This window comes from Jaculus jaculus, chromosome 1 (assembly GCF_020740685.1).
Source record: "Jaculus jaculus isolate mJacJac1 chromosome 1, mJacJac1.mat.Y.cur, whole genome shotgun sequence".
NCBI classification, from domain to species: Eukaryota; Metazoa; Chordata; class Mammalia; order Rodentia; family Dipodidae; genus Jaculus; species Jaculus jaculus.
In genome coordinates this window covers 270,389,117-270,414,748 of record NC_059102.1, presented here as the reverse complement: position 1 = coordinate 270,414,748, position 25,632 = coordinate 270,389,117, and the positions used below count along the sequence as shown (strand labels likewise).

Sequence of the window (25,632 nt, the reverse complement as noted above, 5' to 3'; positions counted from 1 at the left end):
ATTAAATCTGCCATAAGGACCAGACTCCATCATATCCCACTTCCTGTGGATTCCAGGCAGCTGGTCTGTCTAGCCAGCTGGCAGGCTGGGGTAGCGCATACGCACTGAGCTGAGCCCACAGAGGGAGACAGAGCTACTGGAGCGCCAGTGACTTTAATTGTGGAACCATGTGCCTTTTAGTTAAAATTCTTTTCAGAATCAAATGAACTACTTCCTTACATTCCCAGCTCATCTTCTGTGGGAGTCATTACCTGGGTCACTGGTAGGATCTCATTGGCCAGAAAGAAAATCCTGTTCCCTGAAAGGTCAGTCATAGAAAGCTTAACAGAGGGAGACTCTTGTTTTTATTCAGTGAGGCTGAGAACATGACAAGCCAAACGTGAGGAGCATATTTCTGAGATCCTCTATCAGGGTATAAGTTAAAATTGGCCAAGGTAGAAAAAAAAATAGCAGGAAAACACCCCAAGTCCTGGCCACTGGGGCATCTTCGGAAATATCTTGATGGTGGCTCAAGGACAGAACAACGTCACAGATAAGTCTCTTCCCAGGGCTGAAGAGCAATCTCCTGCCTACCAGTGCACACGCACGTGGCCCTAGGAGTAGAACTTGCTGTTGCTGACTCTCTTCTCTCTCAACCTGAAATGAAACAGATCAGCCCGTCAGCACGGCAGGACACAGGCTCCCCACAGAACACTGTGGCCGTGCTCTAACCACAGTTGCAGGTCTGTCGTGGATGCATGGTTCAGGGCTGAGAGGGGAGGCTCTGACTTCCTCTTGGCAAAATGGAGTGACAGTAAAGATATAGAGAAGACACCATGGGTGAAAAGCTTCTACAGTGCTCCAAGGGTGCTAGAAATATACTGAAATGCTACTTGGAATGGTGGGACAGGTTAGGATACAGGCGGTGACCATCCCTTGTCCATGATACAACCACATGCCTCCCCTGGGGAGGGTCCTACCCTGATCTGAACAGCAGGACTAGCCTAGAGTTGATCCCCCAAAGAGGACAACTGAGGCATTTGTAGTCGCTGGAGCTGGGGCTGGGGTGTACGGTGCATGCCTAGCATGCACGAGGTTCTCAGTTTGACTTCAAGCACCACAAAAAACCAAACAGTTAGTGGTTACTTATTTTCATTCTTGCACTGCAATGCTCTTCTAAGGGAGGCAGTCCTACTTAGGGAAGTGGCCAGTGTTTAAAGTATTACTCTAAGTTCATTTATGGAGCAAAGAAAACAGATTGTACTCAAGGCCCAGAGGCCCCAGGATTGCTGCTGCAGCGGTGGGGGGGATTACCTCCGGTTGCACTTCTCCTGGTACAACTGTAGCTGGTTCTCATTGACATTGAATTCCTTGATGAGGGCATCTCGGTTGGTGCTGCGCAGGTTCTGGTGTGTGTCGTACAGAAAGAGCTGGTTGTTCAGCTCTTCCTGCCTCCTCCGTAGCTGGCGGCAGGAGGAGTAAAGTTCCTCTTCACTCTCCTGGAGGAAGGGAAGGAGGAGAGAAACAAATGTATGTGTGACCCCTTCCAAACCAGTATGGGAAAGTGTATGTACCCTACATGCATCTGAAAGAACAAGAGCAGAGACTTTGTAACTGGGACTTTCTCTGAGAAGCCAGAGCCTGTGTTGACCTAAGATTAAAACTCATAATTGGGGGCTGGAGAAATGGCTTAGTGGTTAAGCACTTGCCTGTGAAGCCTAAGGACCCCGGTTCGAGGCTCGATTCCCCAGGACCCACGTTAGCCAGATGCACAAGGGGGCACACGTGTCTGGAGTTCATTTGCAGTGGCTGGAGGCCCTGGTGCACCCATTCTCTCTCTCTACCTCTTTCTCTCTGTCGCTCTCAAATAAATAAAAAGTGAACAAAAAAAGAAGTTTTAAAAACACTCAATTGTTTCTTAGATAGAAAATTAGTTTATAAAGCCCTTGGTCTTCAAAGTGTTGCTTAATTGTGAAACATCAAAACCACAAAGGCATTGCATGGCTCCTATTTTTTAATCAAATTTGTTTTTTTGGAGTGTATAACCTTGGGGCTTTTACCTAAGTGCAAAAGCAGCCACATGTGTGAAGAGAGGGTGACAGGCTGGCAGAAGGCAGATAATTTAAGATCTAATGAGAGTCTTAAAAAGCAAAGTATCTGGGCTGGAGAGATGGTTTAGCGGTTAAGTGCTTTCCTGTGAAGCCTAAGGACCCCGGTTCGAGGCTCGGTTCCCCAGGTCCCGCATTAGCCAGATGCACAAGGGGGCGCCCACGTCTGGAGTTCGTTTGCAGAGGCTGGAAGCCCTGGCGCACCCATTCTCTCTCTCTCCCTCTATCTGTCTTTCTCTCTGTGTCTGTCACTCTCAAATAAATAAATAAAAATTTAAAAAAATATTATTATAAAAAAAAAAGCAAAGTATCTGAGGACTGCAGAGATGGCTCAGCAAATAAAAGCACTGATTTGCAAAGCCTATCAGCCCAGGTTCAATTCCTTTGCCACACAACACAGCACACCCATACACATAAATAGTAAATAAATAAATAAGAGTAACTGGCTCTAGTATTGATGAATCCAGAAAACATGAAGCTAAATGAAAGAAGCCATTCTGAAAGAGCACATGTTACATGAGTGGGCAGATGTACAAAGTACCATTGTCAGGAGAGAGAATCGTGACAACTAATGAATATCATGTCTATAATTTTTGGTTTACATGTGTGCTCTCCTCTACTGCTCTACTTCCTTACTTCCTTGAGAAGGGATAATGCCTCTAAGTGAACCCATAACTCACACCATGTTTTGGTTATACTGACCAGTGAGTCTCAGCAATCCTCCTCTCTGTGCCCCTTGGCCCTGTGGTTAAAAGCATGTGCAGCCATGCCTGGTTTTATGTGTTGGTGGTACAACCCTGCCCTCCTCCCCGGGGCTTTAGCCTGGGTACTGGGGATTGAATGCAGATCCTCATGCCTGTACAAAAAGTACTATGACTGAGCTACCTCCCAGCCTGAGTTGTGTTGTTGTTTTTTTTAATTTGTTTTTGAGGGTGATAAAAATGTTCTGAATTGATTGTGAGATGGTAAGTTTTACAACTCTGCACATGAAAGGAGTGATTACATGATATGCTAACTAAATCTCAATAGATCCATTCCCAATCTGTAGAAAAAGTCAAGAGACCAAGATGATATCTCCAGGCAGAGCACATGACTTGGTTCTATCCAAGAATGAAGTCTCCCCACCATCACCACTGCAGGAACATGACCCAGCCAGGCCAGTGAGAATGATACACAGGACTTCGGCTGGTCCTTGGTATACTTTTTTTTTTGAGGCGCACTTGCAGGGTGGTGTGTCCATTTCCTGACAGACGCACTGTAGCCCTCTACTGTCATGTTTACAAAGTTGCCCATGAGGTTGGAAGACAAGCAAACAGAACCACTGAATAAGCACCAGGGTGACAGACACACAAGAGCTTCCCTCAAAGAAGAAAGAGTCCCCCCATGTGCTACAGGTGCAGGAGCTACGAGGGTGAGAACAGTGTGTGACTTCCTGGAAGATTTCTCTGTGGTATGTGATGCTATTTGATAGTTCTTATCCCATGATAGAAAGTCTGTCCAAAAAGTTTGTCAATCCTGCCAATGCTTTCTCAATGGAGTTTAAAAAAATAATTTATTAATTTGCAAGCAGAGAGAGAGAGAGAGAATGAATGAGTGTGCCACGGCCTCGTGCCACTACAAAACTCCAAATGCATGTGCCACTCTACATCTGGTTTTATGTGGGTACTAGAGACTAGAACCAGGTCCTTAGGCTTTGCAGGCAAGTGCCTTAACTGCTGAGCCATCTCTCCAGCCCTCAACAGACTTCTTGACAGTTGAAGCTCTTTTGCATTTCAGAAAAACATTCCACTCCATTAAACTATTTCCTTGTTCATCTATAAGTAACTCCTCCTCCATTCAAGTTCTCTCATGCAATCACAGTGGTTTGGCTTTGGTATTCCCATCACATCTGTAGTTCCTTCCTTTGGGGATGTCTGGAACCCTTCAAAGTCACCCATAAGGATCAAGATCAATGTCTTACATGCTCCTGTGAATGTTGCTATGTTGACCTCCTCCCATGAATCATGAATGTTATTACAGCCTCCAGAATAGTGAGTCCTTTCCATCACAGGAATCCCTATGTTTAGCAGCTACAGCCTTATGAAATGTATTTCTTAAATAATAAGCCCTGAAAGTCTTTGATCCATGGGCTGCAGAATGGATGCTATGTTAGCAGGCATGGAAACAACATTAATCTTGTGCATCTCCACTAGGCCCCTGGGTGACCAGCACATTGTCAATGAACAATAATACACAGAAACTTTTTGTGAATAGAAAGTCTCAACAGTGGGCTTAAATTTTGCTATAAATCATGTCATAAATAGATGCACTGCCATCCGGGCTTTGTTGTTCCATTTAGAGAGCGCAGAGTAGATTTAGTATAATTCTTAAGGGCCCAGGGAATTTGGGAATGATAAATATTCATCGCCTTCGACTTCAATTCACCAGCTGCATTAGCCCCTAACAAGAGTCTGCCTGTCCCTTGATGCCTGGCACACAATGCTGTCTGTAGTGACAGAGGTCCAGGGGAAGCTGTTTCCACTTTGAGACCATACAGCACCTTCATCAGCAACCCTGTCTAGGTCTCCTGAGTGGCCTCCAGCTTCTGCGCCAGCACCTGCTGTTCCCCCATTCTCTCACGCAGAGATGGCTTCTTTAACTGTCATGAGCCAGCCTCTGCTAGCTTCTGTCCTTTCTCCTGCAGCCCCCCACCCCACATCTTAGCTTTCTCAGAACTGAGGAGCCAGGGCCTTCCTCTGGATGAAGCTGTGACTGACTTAATCTTCTAACGAGATGACTGGAACTTTCTCCAGTTGCCAACAAAGCTATTTCTCTTTCTTGCCATTTGTGTTCATAACGCAATTTTTCTTCAAAAAAGCTAGCTTATGGCCTGTCTCAGCTCTTGACTTCCTCACTGAGCTTAACTAGTTCTAGCTTGCCTTAAAGGGATAGATGTATAATTCATCCTTTCACTGGATCATTATTAGTTGGGACTCTTGTTTCTGAAGGAGTGGAGGCCACAGAGAGGAGAGCAATCAGCGGGTGAAGCAGTTACAACATACACATCTGTCATTTAAGTGAACCGTCTCACACGGGAACAGTCTTCAGCATCCCAAAACAATTACAATAGTAAAATCAAAGACCATAGTAGATAAAATAATATCATACATGTTGGTGATGCTGTGAAAATTAGCTGTATGTAACACAAAGATGCCAAGTGAGAAAGTGCTGCTGGGAAAGGTATGCATAGGGTCTTGTTCCAAACAGAGTTACCCCAAGCCTTTAATGTTTTTGAATATGTTTGTAAAAACTCCAATGTATACAAAGCAAGGTTTACCTGTATAGGTATAACATGCATATTTTATTATGCTCTAGGTAATTTTGATTTCTTATTTAGGAAATTCTTATTTTCAAATACTGAGCATTTTCAACATGTCAAATTTTATTATGTTATAGCCAAATAGTGACTCATGAGATCATTATTTTTAAAAATGCATGAAGGTTTGCTTGCTAATCAAGCATACAATGAGGTTCATAAAGTTCCTGAGACAGAGATGTGAACAGAATATATAATCCATTTGTACAACACACAGTTGTATGTCTCTGAAATCACGTTACTTTGAACTTCTGTTGTACATGAGATTACTCAAATTATGAAAGGTCTCTCTTTATCCTGTATCTGAAGAAGCTTTTACTTTATACATTTTGGAGCCTGATGTTTCCTACTGACTCTCTGCTAAATAGAGAATTTTTTTAGCACTACATATTCTTCTTGATACTTTTTAGTGCTTCGGTGGTTTGTGAGACAGGCTGTGTTCCAACCCACAGGTACAAGCAATCCTCCTATCTCAGCGTTGTATGTACACAGGACTACAGGTGTGCACTGCAAGCCTGGCTGCCTCCACTTTCCAAGTAACTCCTTGTAACTGCGGCAGTGTTAGATTTCTCTCTTCATAAGAGTCCAGTCCACTTAGTAAGTTAAAAACAAATTTCCACTGTGTCATTGTCATGACTGTTCATTCCTTTAAGGCCTTTTTGATCCTTTACTTTTACTCTCTTGGTTAAGTTTCTGTTTATCTCATTTCCTCCTTGGTTCTCTGTGCTTCTCATTCTTTCAGTAGCACTCTTCTACAATGATCCCAATTAACGGGGCATTTTGAGCTTTCCCTTGGCAGGGCACCATCTGCCCGATTCCCCAGTTATCAACATCAATACCCTTGGGACACTAATTGTACCTGGCTCCTGTGATCAATATTTTTAGCTTCAGACAATAGGTTTCATGATAATATATTTCTGTTTCACAAATTTTTCCCTGATACTTAGCATCACAAGATTTTAATAACAGTACCCCTGCAAGATGTAATTATTCTACAGAATAAGCCATTGCCTGGTTTTCATCTCTGTGTCAATCTATCTAGAAGTTTCTCTTCTGAATTAAAAAAAAAATACTATTGGTTCAGGGGCTGCATGGAGGTTCCCTTCATGTAAGATTCCTGCACATCCACAAATACATTTTTTCCTGCTCTGATAGGTACGTACTATGTTCTCTCCTCTTCCCAGTCTATGAAAGGCATTTTTCTGCCTTCTAGTTTTTTGGTACAAGCTTGATATTTGACTTTACCTTATAACTAATCTAGTGTGCTCAGAAGCTTGGGATTTTTATTTATCCTAACAGTTAATTTTTTTTTTTTTGTACTATGATTAAGGCTATGGATGGTGTCTGTGTTTCATCCCTCCTGGGACCCAGGGAAGTCATGAGGCAGAGACACTCCCCTCAGTGAGCTGTCTGGCTGTTGTTCCCACCTCTTCTTCCTTTATGGTCTCCATCTCACAGTGCTGTTGCTCTGGATTTTCAGACAGTTCTTCCACTCTGTCTATGGAACACTAGTGTAGATATCTTTCCTTGAATTTAAAAATGCATTACAGGGCTGGAGGGATGACTTAGCAGTTAAAGCGTTTGCCTGCAAAGCCAAAGGACCCAAGTTCAATTCCCCAGGACCCATGTTAGCCAGATGCACAAGGGAGCGCATGCATCTGGAGTTTTGTTTGCAGAGGCTGGAGGCCCTGGTGTGCGCATTCTCCCTTTCTCAAATAAATAATTACATCAGTAGTCAAGGTATTCTTTGCTTCAAACTCCAGAAGCTCTTCCAGGGCTCTGCCTGGGCATCTTTGAAAGCTCTATGGCTTGTGTGTTACACTGTCCACCCCCATGGCCAGCTCCACGCAAGTCTTCCTTCCTCTTGTTGTCATGTGCCAGTTATGGTCATTGCAGCTCAGAGTTTGGTCTGCTCAGAAGACACATCACATTATTGGGCCTGGAGTGATAGTTGTAGCAGTTCTGCTTTTTGGACCTAGCACTGAGCAAACATAGAACGTCTTTCTCAACTCAAAGACTAGGGCCAGCTCAGCTCAAGAGTACAGATGCTGCTCCTCTGGGATCCTTCCAGTGGGTTCATTCCTATGCCTTTTATGCTCCTCATGGGTGGCTTGAACATTTCTGCATTGTTCCATGATTTTCAAAGCCGCTGATATGCTGTGGTTCTTCTCTAAGGAAAGGACACATCAGCTACTTCTCCTTCAGGTAGAGCCCTACTAAGCTGGCCTTTCCACAGAGTCCCTCCACCCCTTGGCACCTGGCTCCCACCCAGCACACAGGCAAACACAGTCTACCCCAGATCAATCCTCAAGAAATGCTAGGAAAGCCCGTTTCCTCAATGTCTCCTCCAGGTAATGGCTAAGATGCACATTTAAGCTTCCACACTCTTCCCTGGCCGGTTCCACATCTGAGTGGTGGTGGCCCCCCTCCACTGAATGGCGACACTGGCTATAACATACAGACTGAAAACAAATTGTTTACTTTCAGAGAACAATTCACCATGGATCAAAGAAAATGGTCCTTTTGTTCTGTGATTTATTATTCCATTGCCAAATATCTAGCCATGGGGAATAATTTTTAATCAAAAAAAGTTATATGAAGACCTTTATTATTTATAAAGGAAAAAAAAAAAACCCTGCCAACAGCTACAGGATGCAGCAGGAGACCAGCTAAGTGACCGAGGGATCTGTGACTGAGGAAATGAAACATCAATGGCTTTGAAAAACCATGTAACAATGCAGAGGAAATGCTTCAAACCATCTGTGCAGTGGGAAAGGGGCATGTGTGAACCCAGCTTTGGAAATATCACATACAAAAAAAACTTACAAAGAAAAAAAACCACAGCAGGCCACTAACAGGCTGTTTATGGGAATTTTTTCAACTCTCCCTCCTTTTTTACTCTGCTCCCCAAATTAAATATAGTAGGTAATAAAATGAGACTAAAAATACTTAAAAATCACATATAGGGCAAACTCCATAAGGGACTAAGAATTGATAAAGTAATTGCGACATGAAAACGGGCTCCCCAGAAGAGGTTTAAAGTACTTATTGGCAGTTTTCTGGGGCTTTAAACTCTATTTCAGCAAATGTTTCATGAGTAACCTTGGTCAGGGCCCTCACTGGATCAATCCCTTGCTCACAAAAGTCCTGCTGGAGGCTTTTCTCAAAGTCTCTCCCTGGCATTCAGAGGCTATGAGGATAAATCCAGCAAGGTTTAACCGCGGGCACTAGAGAAAGCTCAGCATACTACATGTGGCCTCCACAGCCTCCAACAGAAGCCACCACTCTCCTGTGGATGGAGATGCCAACTGGCACCTGGGAGTGGCACAGGACCAGGTGACAGATGTGCAGCTCAGATGAAATTTGCACACACTGAGGTGGTGCTTCCTAAAGCTCTCTTGGAGAGAGCACATTTGCAGAGAGACTTTCCGTCTGGGACCCCACTCAGCACAGCAAAATTCCCAGCAGCAGCCAACACACTGGGCTTCCCTCATCGAGGAAGCCCAATCTAGATAAACACAATTTTCTTTCAAATGTACTAATTTTCTCTGCCGCCGATGATGTCTAATCATTTAAATTATTTCTAATGTTTGTGGGTGTTTACGACAGCCCTGCAAAGCAGCAACAGGACAAATGCTGCCCTGCCTCCATCTGAAGCAGTTTCTCTGGAAACTGTCTGCAGATGGGCTTTATGGACACAGAGGGCAGCGCAGCGACAGAAGGGGGAGACCAGCAGCAGGCGGGAAGAGGGGATCTGACGCAACAAAGCACCTTCGAGCTTCCTCACTGAGGGCTTAGGCATGCAGGTCTACAGTTCTACCATCCTCCATACCTGGAAAATTGAACCTAAGCAGTAATTCAGTAAGTACAGGGATACCTACTTGAACACAGGCCTTAGTGATAAAGGGGGGGTGGGTGGGAATGTCCATCTACATGCCTGGCTCAAAGGCATGCTGCCAGTCTACTTAATGCCATCACAAAAAAGTCCTTCTCTTTCTCAAAGGAGGACTTTGTCACCCAGGGGACATTTGACAATGTCTGGAGATAGTCTGTTATATGAGGTAGGTGCTACCAAACATCCTACACCACACAGGACAATGCTCACAACTAAGCATATTCTCATCCCAAATGTGAATGATGCTAACATTTAAAAAGAAAAAGCCAGGTTTGTAGACAAAACTGAAAAACATACAAATATGCCTAGAAAAATGAAGTAGAGACCTAATGCTAACTTTCTCTCCTTTCCCTCTACTTACAAAATTAAGACTCCAATCTGGCCTATTGTTTCAAAATTCAAGCAAAACAATAGCTCTGGCTATAGACGTATTAATGATCTCAATCTTATTCATGATAAACTGATATGCTGATATGAGCATATTCATTCTAAAGAGGAAAAAGATGAGACCTAGATATGAGACTTAGGAGTTGTCTGTTGGCTAGGTCATTATCCATGGCATAGGAGCTCTCCTGACCAACCATTCCTATCATAAGAATAGTTATAGAAGAAGAAATTGTTTAGTCCATAATTTAAGATTAAAATGAAAACTCTAACTTTTACCTAAACATTATATTTAGTCTTACAGTTTGAGATGGAAAACTTTCTATCATATATCCTCTGAAAATGGATATATGGATATATGGATCATCACGAAATTATGTTATATACCTGAGAATGGTGCCTCTAGCTGTCTAAAATCTTTTGGCCCCCAACTCCTGTATCTTTCATGTCTGCTCCCTTCTTTGATCTTGTTGCACCTAAAATTCTTTCAAGTAGGAAACTATAAAGGTTGAGAAAAGGGAACACAGGAAAACAGTGATGCAGAAAAGCCGCATGCTCTCACTCCTAGTCAAGCTTATGAATCTGTACTGTGTGGACTGTCATCATGGTGCCAAAAGGCATTCCCACCCCTACCACTCCATATGCAGGTTCTCAGCTGTGTTCTAGAAATGCAAGCAAGGAAGTTCCAAAATCACGGTTTAGTTCTTACAGCCAAAACAACCACTTCACAGGCCATGAATTCTCTCTACGTAGAAAACAACTGAGATGAAGATCTGGGAACAAGACCAAGCCCACCTCCACACACTGGGGTCCAGAATAGCCAGAGTCCTCACGTGATCACACTACTCCCTGGATGCATCCCTCTTTGTCATTCCATGGTGGAAGAACAGCAGGGCCTTGGCAGATGGGCCAACAACAACACTGGCCACATGTGTCCGAGTGTGCAGGAGCTTGGTGCACTGTTCCCATCCTCTTTAATATCATTCAGTGAGGCAGGATCTTTCGGCTGTACCCATCTCTTATGGTAAAAACATGAAATGGCCTCCATGGGCTCATGTGTTTTGATACTTGCCTCCCAGTCAGTGGCACTGTTTTGGAAGTTGTGGACCCTTTAGGAGTTGGAGCCTCTCTGGAGGACGTAAGTCATTGAGGCAGGCCTTCAGGCTGACCACCTACGCTTACTGTCTGGCAGCTGCCCAAATTCCCCTGCCATGCAACCCCCTCTTGCCATGCCTTCCCCGTCATGATGGATCTATTTAAATCATGAGCCAAAATCAATGTCTCTCCCCTTAAGTTGCTTCTTGTCGGGATCTAGTCATGGAAACAAGTACCCAATGGACTACCCACACAGGTTATTCAAAGGAGGGACCAAGAATCTTCAAAATCCTAGCAAAGCAAGAAAAGAAGAAAGGCTCCTTGGCAGTGGGAATACAGGAGAGTCCCTCCTCATGGGAAGCAGGGGTTTCTCCCAGATGGGCCAGGATTGTTCCTGTTGCATGAATGCTCACAGATCCTTTGATAGGTTAACCCAGGATCAATAATTGGGAAAGGCATCCAGAAAGCATAAGCTCATCTAGAAGAACACTGCCCAGGCCAGGCTGATGAAGAAGTGTGACTATGAGGCCCTCAACTCCTCCAGTCAGCACTGCCGACTCCAGACTGCTATAGCATTCTCCTGGAAAGAAGGCTGTGAGGAAAACCCAAGACCTATGGGAACCTGCAAAAGAGGCATTCTTCTTCTATGACTTCTCCTACTTAAACTATCCAAATTCTCAATAGGTTTGAGTCTCCTAGCCAGCAGCATCCATATTCCCTTTCCACCCCACCCCACCCAACCAACTGGCATTGCTCTACTTACTAGGACCGGCCGCATCTCACAGAAAACCAGGAGAGAAGCTAGCTCGATGTCTTCACTGTACCCATTCTTCAGAGGGATGGATCTAAACCCTGCAGCAGAAGGAAACACAAATGCAATCATCAACATCAGTCATTTGCTTTCTCAGGGACCATGTGCTCACTCAGAGTAGTCAGTGCACCATGCTAGAGGCTGACTTTCCAAGAGCCAGAGGCCCCATCCAGAAGGTCCAGAGAGAGACTGGCATCCTTGACAGACAGCTCTACATGGAGAGGGAAGTTACAAATATCTGCCATCCAAAAATGAAAATGGTTCACTAAGAAGAAATTAAAACCCACAGAGAACTCCACGTTGGATGTACAGTGGTTGCTAGCATGGTTCGATTCCTTAAATACTGCTGGGGCCAAAAGACTTAAAGGAATAATGAATCCTCTACCCATTGCCTGCACTTTACAAAGCAGGGGGCCAGGGAGTATGTTTTATCTTTAAAGATTTCCAATCATCCTGTCTCTTGGCCATTTGTGGCAGCATTGATCATCCTCCTCTGGAACCAACTTCCTAATTACAATTAAGGCCTGTATCTGACATCCCTTTAAATGTGTCTTTTTATTTAGGGCTGAGGAGGGGTGAAAAGGAACTGAATTTCTCCCCAGTCCCATTAAGTGATGTTCGAGGCAATCCATCTCAACAGTTGGCTGGTTGGCTTCTTTTAATTTAGTGTAAAAGAGTACACAGTAAGCATTTTCATTCTTTTTTTTTTTAATTTTTTTTTATTTATTTATTTGAGAGCGACAGACACAGAGAGAAAGACAGATAGAGGGAGAGAGAGAGAATGGGCGCGCCAGGGCTTCCAGCCTCTGCAAACGAACTCCAGACGCGTGCGCCCCCTTGTGCATCTGGCTAACGTGGGACCTGGGGAACCGAGCCTTGAACCGGGGTCCTTAGGCTTCACAGGCAAGCGCTTAACCGCTACGCCATCTCTCCAGCCCCATTTTCATTCTTATGCATGCCACCATGACCAGTCTTCCTGGCCATGCAGATGTTTTGTTTGCCTTTCTTTGAAAAGTCACAAATAAAGAGTATGTTATGGTTTCTGTTTAATATTACATCTTAGCCATTCATCTTGCAGTCCTATTTGTCTTAAAAGTTTTGATTTACATGTTATCTACTGAGTTTCCAGGACAAGCAATGCCCAAAATACACATACACACACCTTTTTACCTTTCTTCCAACTTTTGGCTCACTTTTCTTAGTGTAAAATGTGAGATCTCTATAAGTTGGTTTCATCATTTTTATATAATATGCATTAAATAACTCCCTCTTGACTTCAGATGAGGACAGAGGCATGTTCACCCAACCCTGGATCTCCCATATTTCTCTTCCCCCAACTTCAAATAAAAATGTTGTTTCTAAATTAGCATTGTATAGAATATTTGTATCCCATTACATAACCATTATAGGAAGCCTTGGCTATATCTTTGTGATGTGTGTGTATGAGCACACGTGTGACATGATGTGTGTGTGGATGTCAGAGAACAACCTCAGAGGGTCAGTCCTTGCCTAATTAGAAATAGGGTCTCTCTTGTCATTCACTGCTACATATATCAGGTCAGCTGGCCTACAAGCATTCCAGATTCTCTGTCTTCACCTCCCATCTTGTGCATGCAGGGATTACAGAGCTGTCTGGTAATATATCCATCTTGACATGGGTTGTGGAGATCCAAACTCCAGTCCTTGGGCTTGTGCAGCAAGTACTTTTAACCATCTTCCCAGCCTCCCCCAGACCAACATTTTTATAAAAATGTAACTGAGGCAAGTGAGATAGCTCAGTCAGGAAAGTGCTGATCTTGCAAGCATAGGACCTCAAGTCAATCCCTAGTGCCCATATAAACATGGGATGTTAGTGGTACACACTTGTAATTGCAGCACTGGAGAAGAAGATAGGCTGATCCCTGGGGCTTGCTGGCCAGCCAGTGTAGCCTACTTGGCAAGCTCCAAGCCAATGAAAGACCCTTTCTCAAAAGAGGTAGACAGTGACACCAAAAGTTGTACTCTGGCCTACACACACATCCAACTACACAGCAAAGCTAAAAGTTTATTATAAAAAACACTCATACACTTATCACATGGATTTTACTACTGATCTTTTGCTATATTTCATCACCTGCATCTTCTTTATAATTCAAAGAAACATGAACACATCACTATACCTACCCTGGATATGTCAAAATGTAGTTCATTAACCAGAACCCAGTGTTATTCTGAGACAGAGCCTCTTTTGCCTGATTAAAAAATTTGCATGCAATGAAATATACTAATATATTTATAAACTGCTCAATGCTTCACATCTTCTTACCAAACTTCCCTGTGAGAATCTTGGTTAGTGAAATGTGTCCTCTTGTGTTCATGTGATATATAATCCCTGACTTGTGCATACACTGAAGCACCTGTCCTTTGACATTATAGGTAAGTGATAGTTTAGGTGAGTATAAAACTTTCAGGCCATGCTTTTTATCCCTATAGGATTTTTGGGAACATTGCTCTATTAAATACTGTTGTCAGAAAGAATTCTAACATAAAATCCACGTCAGAGGTGATGTGATTTGGGAACATTTGTTGGTTTATTTGCTGGGTTTTGTTTTTTTTTTTTTTTTTGTGGTTTTTCAAGGTAGGGTCTCACTCTAGCTCAGGCTGACCTGGAATTCACTATGGAGTCTCAGGGTGGCCTCGAACTCATGACGATCCTCCTACCTCTGCCTCCCGAGTGCTGGGATTAAAGGCATGCACCACCATGCCTAGCTTTATTTTTTTTATCTGAGTAGATAGTCACTGAATTCCTACAGTCTAGCCCAGTGTGACTCCAACTCAGTAGAGTTGGCAATCCCCTGTGAATCCTGTTAATATCCAGACTCTGACTTGGGGTCTGTGATTCTGTCAAAACTGGGGGTGGGGGAGTTCGGTTTAATTAGCCATACTGTGGTAGCCTATGAGGGTGCCAGGTAGCTGCGCACTTCAACAGCGGGGCAGGACTCTCTGACGCTCAGTGTGTGCTGTGAATGAGGCAGCCCGGCTGTGTCGTCAAGGTGTCTCCAGGCCCGTGGGCCTCTTCTCAGCCAAGGCACTCGGCAGCCTCTCATGTGTACCAGTGTCACTTATGAAAGGCAGCTCATTCTTTTTGTTTCAGCAGCTTTTTCTGGGGTTGGGAGATGAACAGAGAATTTTTTTTCTTAAGATCAATATTTGGGGCTTTTAGCACCCATGTGGAACAAAAAGTCTCAGGAAAGCCATCTATAGATAGTAGGAAAATGAGAAGTGAGTCCCAGCTTGGCTCTTTTTGGTATGTGACCTTGAACCAGTTAATTCACATCACTAGGCCCAAAAGTACTTATATTTGAAAGCAGAAATAATAAAAACTCCTTTCACAGGATTACCATGAGGATTAAAAGAGCAAGAAATTAAGGTATTAATACAGAAAGTGCTGTTTGCATCCCACCTGAGCACCAAGCTGCTTGGAAGCTTAAATGCAGCCCTTGCAACAATGGGCAAAGCTTACGTTCAAGTTGCCCAGGCCCATGAAGTGTTCTACACAAAGGGAATGCCCACTTTGTACCCCACCTCCCAGGAATATAGGTGTTCTAGGCATGGCTAGGAGCTGGAAAGATGGTCCCTGCTGTGGTTGTCTCAGTTAGGGTGGGAAGGTCCCCCTGTCAATCACCGTTGAGTTTTCCTCTTTGTTTTTGTTTATTTAATTCTCCAAGCTAATCCACTTTCTAGGTGAGTGGACTCACTGGAAGGCACCATGGTGGAAGTCTGACCTCTTTCCAAGGCTCTAACCCTCCTCCACCTTCAAGAGGACATTAGGGTGAGGGGCAGGGGCAGAGGCAGTGGCTCAGTGGGTAAAGTGCTTGACATGCAAGTTCACACAAGTTCAGAACTCCAGTACCCATGTAAAATACTGGGTTTTGTGACATGTGCCTGGAACCCCAGTTCTGGAGAAGTGAAGACAGAATGCCTGGGATTTGCTGGCCAGCTAGTCTAGCTGAAATGGTGAGCATTAGGTTCAGCAAGTGACCCTAGCTCAGAAAACAAGGAGGAAAGTAACTAAGAAAGCCCCCTGACCTAAATAAATAAAGAAGCCATTAAAGCATGGGGGAACAAGGTGGTCAGAGACCAGTTACCACTGGTTCCTTAAGGGCATGAAAACCAGGACTGGGAAGATTTACCAAAAAGCTACACTTCCTGACTGGGAGGCAGCTGCTTATTCATGAGCCATATTTACTAGGCTAATCTACAAAAGCATAAGGCAAATTAGAAACTGCAGCTTAACGGCTGGGCTTCAAGTCATCTGCAGTGTTGGAACATTAGCCCATGAGGGTTGCTGAATATCAGGCCTTGGGGACTTCCAAATGTATGCTCGGTATTAGTATTGAAGTAAATTATGAAAATGGATATTAAATGGGTATATCTACATGGCTGAAAAGAAATCAGGTTTCAACATTTCTCCAAATCCTTCCTTAGGTGTGTGCTGGTGTTGTGGGTGGCAAGATGGGTGGCTGTGGCCTGGCCTCCTCGTGTTCTCAGTGCTACCAAGGAGAGCTGGCCGAAATTCACGTTTCTGCGCCCCATCCTGGGTTGAATGACAGCACCCTGTGGTGGGCCCAGGAGTCAATATTTTCTAAATGGAGTCCCCAAATGCCTGCTAAGCAAAATTAAATTAGCACCTATTTTGAAACCAATGAGGTTAAGACAGGAAGTTGAGAAACTACTTGGCATCGTGCAAGTTTTAACACAGACTCAGTTCAAGTTTGCATGGAGCTCATATTTCCAAACATAAGAAGACTATATTTTGACTAAAATGATAGTCATCTCTTTAAAAATGACTAGGAAAACAAGAGAACAGTGCCCCCCCCCACCAAGGAATCCAGAAGGATCTTATATCTCATACAGCAGGGGAGATGGCTCAGTAGGTAAAATGCTTGCCATGCAAGCATGAGGACCTAAGTTCAGATCCCCAGAACCCATGTAAAAGCTGGATTGGATATGACAGTGTGGGTCTGTAATCCCAGCACTGGAGAACAGACAAGAGGATCCTGAGGACTTTCTATCTAGCTAGTCTAGCCAAACTGGTGAATTCCGGGTTCACTGAGAAACCCTATCTCAACAACAACTACAAAAACGAGTGGAAGATACCTGACATCAACCTCTTGCTTCCACACACACACAAGCAAGCATATATACCGCACATGGAAAAGAAATGCTAAGGAAATGGACAAAGGAACTTCAACATGCAGCTGGGGCCTAGAGGGTTGAGCATACACATGAAATCCACTGGGAAAGGAAATGAATGAAATTGCACCATGAAAGGACAGCCACCTTCAGAGAGGTGTCTCAAATTAGCAAACAAGCCTAGCTCAGCTGCCCTGGGAGTCATCAGCTCAGCAGCCTTGACACTCTAGTTATGTGACCAAGCTTACCCTGATCCCTGGCAAACACAAATGACCTTTCTCAAATCATGAAGGGCTCGGGTGTTCTGTTCAGCATGGAAGGAAGGCCATTCAAAGGAGTAAATCCACCTTCCCAATCTTGTACAGATCATGGATTATGAAAGCTTAGGCGACTTGGACCCAGGCTGTGGCACCCCATTGATGCTCAGGGCTTTCCTTGTCATGATGCCCACCAGGAACATGGAGGTGGGTAGATTTCACCCTGTCTGGAGAGTGACTGTATCATCTCAAAATGACTTCAGTGCCAAGCTGACGAGGGACTAACACATCAGTTTTGTACAGAGATGTCTAGCTTTAAAGGGCACGCTTTGCACTACCATCCATCCACTTCTGAGTTCAGTACCATGGGAATGCCACTTTTGTCATGGTTTAATCCAAACTGGGAAAAATGTTTTTGGGTTATTTTCAAAGCCAACCACATAGATTTAAAAAAAAAAAAATTAAAAGAAAGATGTTCACCTTGATTGAACATCTTCACAGAAACACCCCTTACCTGACTTAATGCCTTTAATGGGGTATGTGGCGTGAGCCAGGAAGTTGGGGTCACTGAACATATCTTCCTCATAGACCACAAAGCGCAGAAAGGCAAGATTTGGATCATAAATTTCAAATGTCACCTTCTCCTGCGTTGGAGCCCAGACAGGGCTAAGGCCATTGTCATCTGGAAGGAGATCAGAACTGGTTAGAGGCCACAGGAGTGCTGACCCTTTCCAATAAGCCAGTCTCTGCAAGCTCATGTTTGAATCTCTTAGCCATCGCGTAATAAATATGCATCTATGCAAGACCTAAAAAAACCTGAATGGTTATTGTTTTCTCTCATGGTGCAGATCAGGCCCTCTGTTAGGAGAGGAACAAACCAGCTCCCCCGTCTCACCTCCTGAGATCCTCCTGAGATTGGAGAAGGGAAGGAAGGCAGCCTGCGGAGCAGAAACCGGCGGGGGTAACAGGACAGGCAGTGAGGACACCCAAGAGCTGCAGCCCTTGGGCCGAGGAGGAGAGTGAGTTCATGGCAAACCTGACATCCTCCAAAAAGGCTGGTTTAATTGGTGGGCACCTTGTGAGAAGCGCTAGGAAAGTGTAGTGATTAGGAAAGTGCTACAGTTTCCCCAGCCGCAGGCTGGAGTGGAAGGGAAACTGACAAACGATCACTGCAGAACTGCCAAGGAGCAGTGACCTGCTTAGGGGTCCGCTCCCTTACCCCCGACAAGAAAGGGCCAGGTACTCACTCACAACCGTGGTCTTGAACTTGTTGTTGTCATACTCGGCTCCACAGACTTCCACCTCCACAAAGGGGCAGGCAATACTCCGTCCAAGTTTGGGGAGGTGGCGTGCACCAAGAACCTAAGACCCAGAAGGTAGGTGGGCATTGGAATTTCCCTGGATCCACACAGCAATGCCCCATGGTATTGTCAGATCATACAGGTTCAAAGCTAGCATGGTCACTGGAGAGGTCATCAGGCCCTCCGAGGTATGGATGCTCAACGACCCACCACCACTATCCCTCCATGGATGAAGAAATGTCAATGGAGAGTCACACTGTGTCCCCAGGTCTTCAGAATAGGCTTGATAGGAGCCCTAGGCCATTTGGCTCAACAAGGGGTCTCCCATGAGTCTAAGAACACGGGCACCTTGCCACTGGATTTCCCAGCCCCAGAGAACAGATAGGAGATAATGGGATGCTCTAGTTTGGGGTTTGAGACAGGGTGCTGGGATTCCAGGCATGTACTACCATGTTTTCTGACATTCTTATTGTAATTCATTTCTCCATTGTCCCAAAATGTTAAGAGCTGGATTAATTTAAGTATATTCCCTTTAACAGAAAAGGGAAAAGAACTCTACTCCTGAGCAGAAGTTAACCTGACAAAGAACCCAGATTCACATCTCATACTGCAGGCAAGGGCAGGAAGCCAGGAAAGGTTTAGAGAAGATCCCCAAGAATGAACTTGAAGTGCTGTTGTGACAGTAGTGGCTTAAACAGCCCCCAGGGATGCCCACCCACTCTACCTTAACAGAGAGCGTCATCAGGATTTTCCGCTGCGATTCTGGTGGCATGGGGTCATACTTCTCTGACCGCATGCTCTCAGGCTGCAGGACGTAGCCCGTCCGCCCATTGAGTGAGAACAACGCGTGGTTCATCTGCATGTACTTGTCTGGAAGGAGAGCAGAGAGCCACTGTGGAGCAGCTGGGAGACACCAAGCCTTGTACCAGGTGCTCCTGGACACAGGTCACACAACTTTCCTGTGATGATTTGGGTCAACCCAAATCTGACTCCAAGAAAATACAATGTTAAAAAATAAGCTCACACAGGAGGAGTATCCTTCCAAGAATAATACAAGATTGAGTACCTGAAGAGATTAAACCCTACTTTTATGGGGTGCAGCTAAGTTGTAGAGTATTTGTGTGGTGTGCAAGGCTTGGAGTTACATCTGTATCCCCAGTACTGGAAAAAACATACAGCAAGCTAAAAATTTCTATATCAGGAACAACTGCAGGCAAGTTAAATCATTTCAGTTTCAGTGATAAATATGTACACATAAAAATTTTAACCCCTTAAAAGCTGTGGCATATGCTACAAAAGCCGACTTTATTGGATAAATTAGGTAAGGTGTGTGAAGTGTTTGCAGGAAAAAAATGTAAAAATGCCCCTTAAGTCAGTAAAAATCAGGCTAATGTCACTCATGAGAAAACTGCCCCTATAAGAAGCTACAAGTATGATATAAAATCAGTTGTCACCTGTCCATTGGAGCAAAGACTGAAAGAGCTCTGGAAAACTACAGTGACAAAGGTACTCCAGTGGTGTGGGTGTACACATCCACTCCAACACTGGGAAGGTCTTCTGCAAAGTGCTCCAATTCAGGCACAACTGGACACAGGTGCCCAATGCTTCACCTCAGAATAAAATGCGAGGGCCAAAGGACATACTGTGGCCATCTGAGCTGCCTGCCCACAGCTGGGCACCTGCACCTGGCACTGATGCTCACAGGGAGGTCTAGGAGTCAGTGGTGCCTGTCATAGCCAGTGATGAGATGTGAGCTGGGTGTTCCTGGACAGGGAGAACCATAAATAAATGACAGTTCTATTCAGTGGGATCCACGTGCTATGAAAAGAATGTGAAGTAGGTTTTAAATTACAACAAGTGCAAAGCTTTGAGAGCTTGAGGGTTTTCCCAGCATGTGAATACTCCTGGAAGACCATGAGTTTAAAACCCTCAGAGAGAAAAAAAAAAAATGGCCACCCAGAGGAGGGAGGCAGGCCCCAAGACTACACTGAACACCTGGATCCAGCTAAACCTGAAGCTGCAAGTCAACCCCTAAACCTTTAATTTATATAAGCTCATATATTTCCTTAAGCCACAGGGACATCACCTCTGTCACCCACAATCACAGAGCCTATCTCAGCCAAGTGCCACTGTTCCCTATATCACAGACACTTTGCACTAACTAGCATTCTGGCTGAACCTTGCTGGGTCCTGAAAACCATGTGCTTCCAGACACCACATCCCACCAGCTACCCAGGTGACTCTTCTGCCTGGGATGACATGGTCAGCACCTGGTCCAGCCAGCCTGGGTACTTTCAGTCCTCCTTTACCTGCAGTCTGGAAGTTGAGTGCCACCATCTGAGAGCCACACAGCCATAGGCGGAAGGGGTCATAGTTTGATGAGTCGACTCTTTGGCCTTTCGGGTAGACACGGGTCAGCCCCTTCTGATTGTACCGCAGGAGATCGACAGGCTTCTGTCTGACAATGCTGTCAGCCTTTGTCTCCACGAAGGAGCGGATTTCTCGGAAGTCAGGGTTTTCTGCACACACAAAAGCAGGTCACCCCTTCCTCTGTGTCAGAATCTTACATGCATTTTCTTTTTCACGGGAGCATATATGTGTACAAGTACAGATGTACGTGCATGGAAGCCAGAGAACCACCTCAGATGGTGTTCCTCAGGGAGGTAGGGCCTCTCATTGCCATGCTGCTCACCAATCAGGCAAGACTGGCTAGCAGTGAACATCAGGGGTCTACTTGTCTTTGCCTCGCTAGGGCTGGGACTGCAAGTGTGTGCCACCATGCCCAGAACATCTAATTGAAGTCCTCATGCTTGCAAAGCAAGAACACTTTATCAACTGAGACATCTTTTCTTACTTTTCTGGGCGATGACTTAGTGTCCAGGTAACAGAAGGAAAGGAAACCAGGACTCTCTTGACAAGACATTTAGAGGCTATGATTATCATGCCATAACTTATACCACTTGCTCTTGGAAGCTCCAAGTATTAAGGGGAGGATCTTACACAATAAAAAGGGACCCAGTTTTTCCACAGTCTTTCTATAGCTGTGTTGTAATTTACATTTTTCTTAAAACTACTTTGACCCAGATATCTCCAAAGCAGTACAATCATAGAAAGTGGCAGGATGAGTATATCTCAGGCAGAAGAGGAAGGTAAAAATCATAGGTGTAGAAGATACAGGAAGTAGACAGGCTTCCTTATCAAGAATGCTAACAATGCTAACACCACACGATGAATGAGCCCAGCATCCTGGAGGAGAATTAACTACCTACAAGAAAGGGATGAGACAGGAGTACCACCATGTAGTCAGGGTAAGAGAATTTCCTTCTGAGTTGGGTGTGGTGGGGCACGCCTTTAATCCCAGCACTTGGAAGACAGAGGTAGGAGGATAGCCATGAGTTCAAGGCTACCCTGAGACTACGTATTGAGTTCCAGGTCACCCTAAACTAATGAAAAACAAAAAACAAAAAATGTCCTTCATCTTTCCTTATATAAGGCTTTGCTCTCTCCCATCCAGATGTGGAAGAACATCAAAGCAGTAATCAAGTTGAGCTAGGGTTCCTCCTGAGTTTCAGCATCTTTTCCCCAAGCGTGGAGGGGCCAGGGACCCACCTTGAGTGAGATTGAACTCTGTAGTGCAGTGCTATTTCCTGGTCTACTTCCTAGTATCATGGTGTCTTTTTGTTTTGTATGTATGTAAGTGCACACGTGGATGTGTGGAGACCTTAGGTCAATATCAGATGTCGTCCTCAATCATCCTCTACCTTTTTAAAAAATATTTTTATTTATTAGAGAAAGAAGCAGAGAGAGGATGGACACACCAGGCCCTCCAGCCTCTGCAAATGAACTCCAGATGAAAGCATCACCTTGTGCAGCTGGCTTACATGGGTAAGAGGGGATTGAACCTGGGCCCTTAGGCTTCACAGGCAAGTTCCTTAACCACTAAGCTATCTCTCCAGGCCTGTTCTCTACCTTTTTGAGACAGTATCTTTGGGTGAATAGAGCTTAATAGGCTACACTAGCTAGCCAACCAGCCCTAGGGATACCTGTCTTTATGCCCTGGCACTAGAATCCTAAGTGTATGTACCACATATGGCTTTTATATAGGTGTCTGAGATCTGCTCTGCTCCTCATGCTTGCAAGGTAAGCACTTTCTAACTGATCCATTTCCCCAAACCCTGGAATCTCACTCTTTAGACAAAAGACATGGAATTCATTTAACCTGCCCAAAGTAACAAACTATGAATGGTATCATCAAAGAACTTGACATTTTAGGGAATTTGATATAAGATTTAATCCCTCATGGAAGTCTGAATTATGGTGCCCAGGTCCTAAGCCCCTGATGAATGTAAGCATGCCATCTGAAAAGGAACACTGTAGATGTGGTTATTTAAAGGGTATGGAGGTGGGCAAAGTATCCCACATATTCAAATGGGGCTACTACAACCACAGGGTCCTTGTAATAGCAAAAGAGGAGGGAGAGACTGTGTGACCACAGAGGCAGAACTTAGAAGAGAGAGGCCACACTCGAGGACTGCCATCAGAAGCTGGGAAGTGTGGGAAGGGTTATCCCTGGCTCTTCGGTAAGTTCAGACAGCACTCTGTTCTGGCCCAGGGATATGAATTTTCAGACTTTTGATTGGCCCACTGATGCTGATTTGATCCTCCAGAACAGTGGGAGAATAAATATATGTTGTTTCCAGCCACCACATTCATAGTAATTTGTTGCAGCAGCCATAGGAAACAGATCTCACTGTGAGTGAGACATCAATCACTCTGTAGAGACATCAATTCAGCTTCTGCCTTGAGAAGCAAAGGCTCCCTGCGCCCTCACTGACAGTCTCAGACTCCAAAGCAAACAACAGCATCCACCCCAGCTGGACTGAGTCCTAAAGAGACTTACCTAAATTGTCCTTGGTTTTGCTGGTTGGCTTGCAGTAGACAACCAAGTCGGAGAGCTCGATGGCTATGGACTGGTTCTTCTCCCAGTACTTCATGTTGTTCTCCTGTTAACGACAACACTCGGGGCTGCCTCTTTATGCACTGTGCATTCCCTCTCTCAGCTTGTCTGGCCAGTCCTCCTCTACCCTCCTGGACACTTGGGTTGTGTTTTTGTATTGCAAACAGCCCTGCCCTCTCTCCTTCCCTGCTCCTTGCTGCCAAAAATTCTCCACTGCATGCTTTCCATCCGGAGCTTAGACACTGGACCAGCCCTGGCAAGGTGGAGTGCTCCTACTAATCCCAGCATGGTGGAGGCTAAGGCAGGAGAACTGCAAGTTCAAAGCCAAGCTGGAAGTGGATGGAGGCCAGGGGAGGCTGCGGAGGGCTTTTGCCTTCGCCCTACTGCTGTCGGTCTCCTACTCTGAAGTTGCGTTGTTACAGCTCCTAGAACTCCAGTTCTCCAAAGCCCCATGGGTCCCACACACAGCCCTCCATCCCACACATCTCTGAGTCAGACACAGCCTCCTCCCTACCTTCCACTTGCCCATCACAGTTCTGTCCAGAGGACTGTCTCCCAAGGACCCAAAATATGGTAGGGATAGGAAGGTACCCCCGCCAAGGACCCACTGTGCAAATGGCATCAGGTAAAGATGAACTCGTTTTGCCCACTCATGCCTCCCTAGACCCTATCAGCCTCACACTGGCCAAAGGGACTACTGAGAGGATATTTAGAAAATAACATCACCACCTGGGAAGCACTTTGTTTCCAGCATCACATGCTAAGTACTTGAGGGATATTATCTCTCCCTCACCTTTGTCCACACCTTCCCTGAGAGGCAGAATTTATCTCCATCTACACAGAAAGGTTGAGTAGCTTATTCCAGGGTTCACAACTTCACAATGTCAAGACCAGATGCCTATGCTACTGATCTGATCCAAAGTCCCTATTCTTGCCATGCCTGTCCCATGTCATAGTTGTGCTTTGCCTCTTGTTGGAAACCAGGTCCCAGAGGAGCTTCCACTCAAATGCCAGAGTTCAGAGCTCAGGTTCCCTGGAAAACACAATGACCTCCAGGCTCCTTCCCTTTTATCCACACCCTCCCTCCTCTGCTGATGTAGAGGAGTCTCTGCTTGAACCCCACCCCATCCTCTGTCCCTGACAGCCTTCGTGGAGAGAGTTCTCTCCTACCTCAGCCTTGCTACCCCTCTCATCTAAATGACCCAATCAGTGCCACTGACTGCTAAAGCTCAGACCTGTACCCCAGTGAGATGGGGGTCTGGGAATAGCTGGTATCAGGTGATGTATGATGACTGTGTGAGGAACAACAGAATACTGCAGTTAAGCTAGAACTAGAACCAGAGATGCAAGCTCTGATTGTTCCTGTTGGCTGACTCTATCAACTGAGACCTCTCTGTGCCTCAGACTCCTCAACTAGAAAACAAGACTATTATCAGTCCTCACCTCGCTGGGCTGCTACGAGAATGTAACAAGCACTCTGTCAGACACGCAGCCTCAACAGATAATGGCTGCTCAGATGCCTCTAGGCAAAGCTCTGGAAAGTCACTCTTGGTAAATACACAAACAGAAGCACCCAATTCCTCAGTACATATGCCTTCAGTCATGTGTGCTGATGGAATCTCTAGGACCAACAAACCTTGGCAAAGAAAAGCAGCAGCAAACAGACCCTTTATATGACCACGTCACCAAGTTGGCCTCAAACAAGACTTTGAGCCTCCAAATGTTCTTCCTCACTCATCTCATATCCAGCCTTCCCTAGGGGGGATGGAGCAGGTAAAGAAGGCGCCCGTCTCTCATCCATATAGCAGCCAGGCCTGACAATATTTAGCTTCTGAGATCTGGGGTGTTAAGGGGGACGTGGTCAATGGTGTGGCGGCATATGCCTGTCATTCCAGCACTCAAGAGAATGAGGCAGTGAGATCCAAAGTTTCACACCAGCCTAAGCTTATGGAAGGAAAAGGGTTTAATTCAGCCAAGCAAACAAAAACAAAGCCAGGTACATTGGTACACTCAGGAGGCTGATGCATGAAAATCCCTGAAAGTAGGAGGCCAGCTCAAATAGTCAGTGGATAAATGATGTCAAGAAAACCAAAACTCTTCCTCTGATCGTCTATATTATCAACTTGAAGGACCTAAGTTTACCAACCGTAACTGTGGGTGGCACCATTCTATAGTCTGGGGTCCTGGAGTACAAAGAGGGGAGAGAGCTGGCTGGACGGCAGCATTTGTCACTGTTTCCTGTACCACATGTGCTGCGGTGCTGGCTTCCTGCTCCTGCCATGCTTTCCCCACCATGATGATTCCACCTACTGGAA

At 45.1% G+C, this 25,632-nt stretch overlaps 1 protein-coding gene across 3 annotated transcripts in view; it reads right to left on the bottom strand.

Moving 5' to 3' along the window:
- Positions 1-321: 321 nt before the first annotated feature.
- The window catches only part of Plcg2 (phospholipase C gamma 2), a 141,121-nt gene continuing 115,810 nt past the window's right edge, over positions 322-25,632 (bottom strand). For all 3 annotated transcript variants that reach the window (XM_004659586.3, XM_045137633.1, XM_045137641.1), the window contains 8 exons: positions 23,261-23,363; positions 20,670-20,879; positions 19,085-19,230; positions 18,307-18,421; positions 17,574-17,741; positions 11,580-11,668; positions 1,294-1,478; positions 322-636 (listed from right to left, as the gene is read on the bottom strand). In XM_004659586.3, the coding sequence (XP_004659643.1) occupies positions 594-636; positions 1,294-1,478; positions 11,580-11,668; positions 17,574-17,741; positions 18,307-18,421; positions 19,085-19,230; positions 20,670-20,879; positions 23,261-23,363 (1,059 nt within the window). In that variant the 3' untranslated portion in view covers positions 322-593. The remainder of the gene's footprint in view (positions 637-1,293; positions 1,479-11,579; positions 11,669-17,573; positions 17,742-18,306; positions 18,422-19,084; positions 19,231-20,669; positions 20,880-23,260; positions 23,364-25,632) is intronic.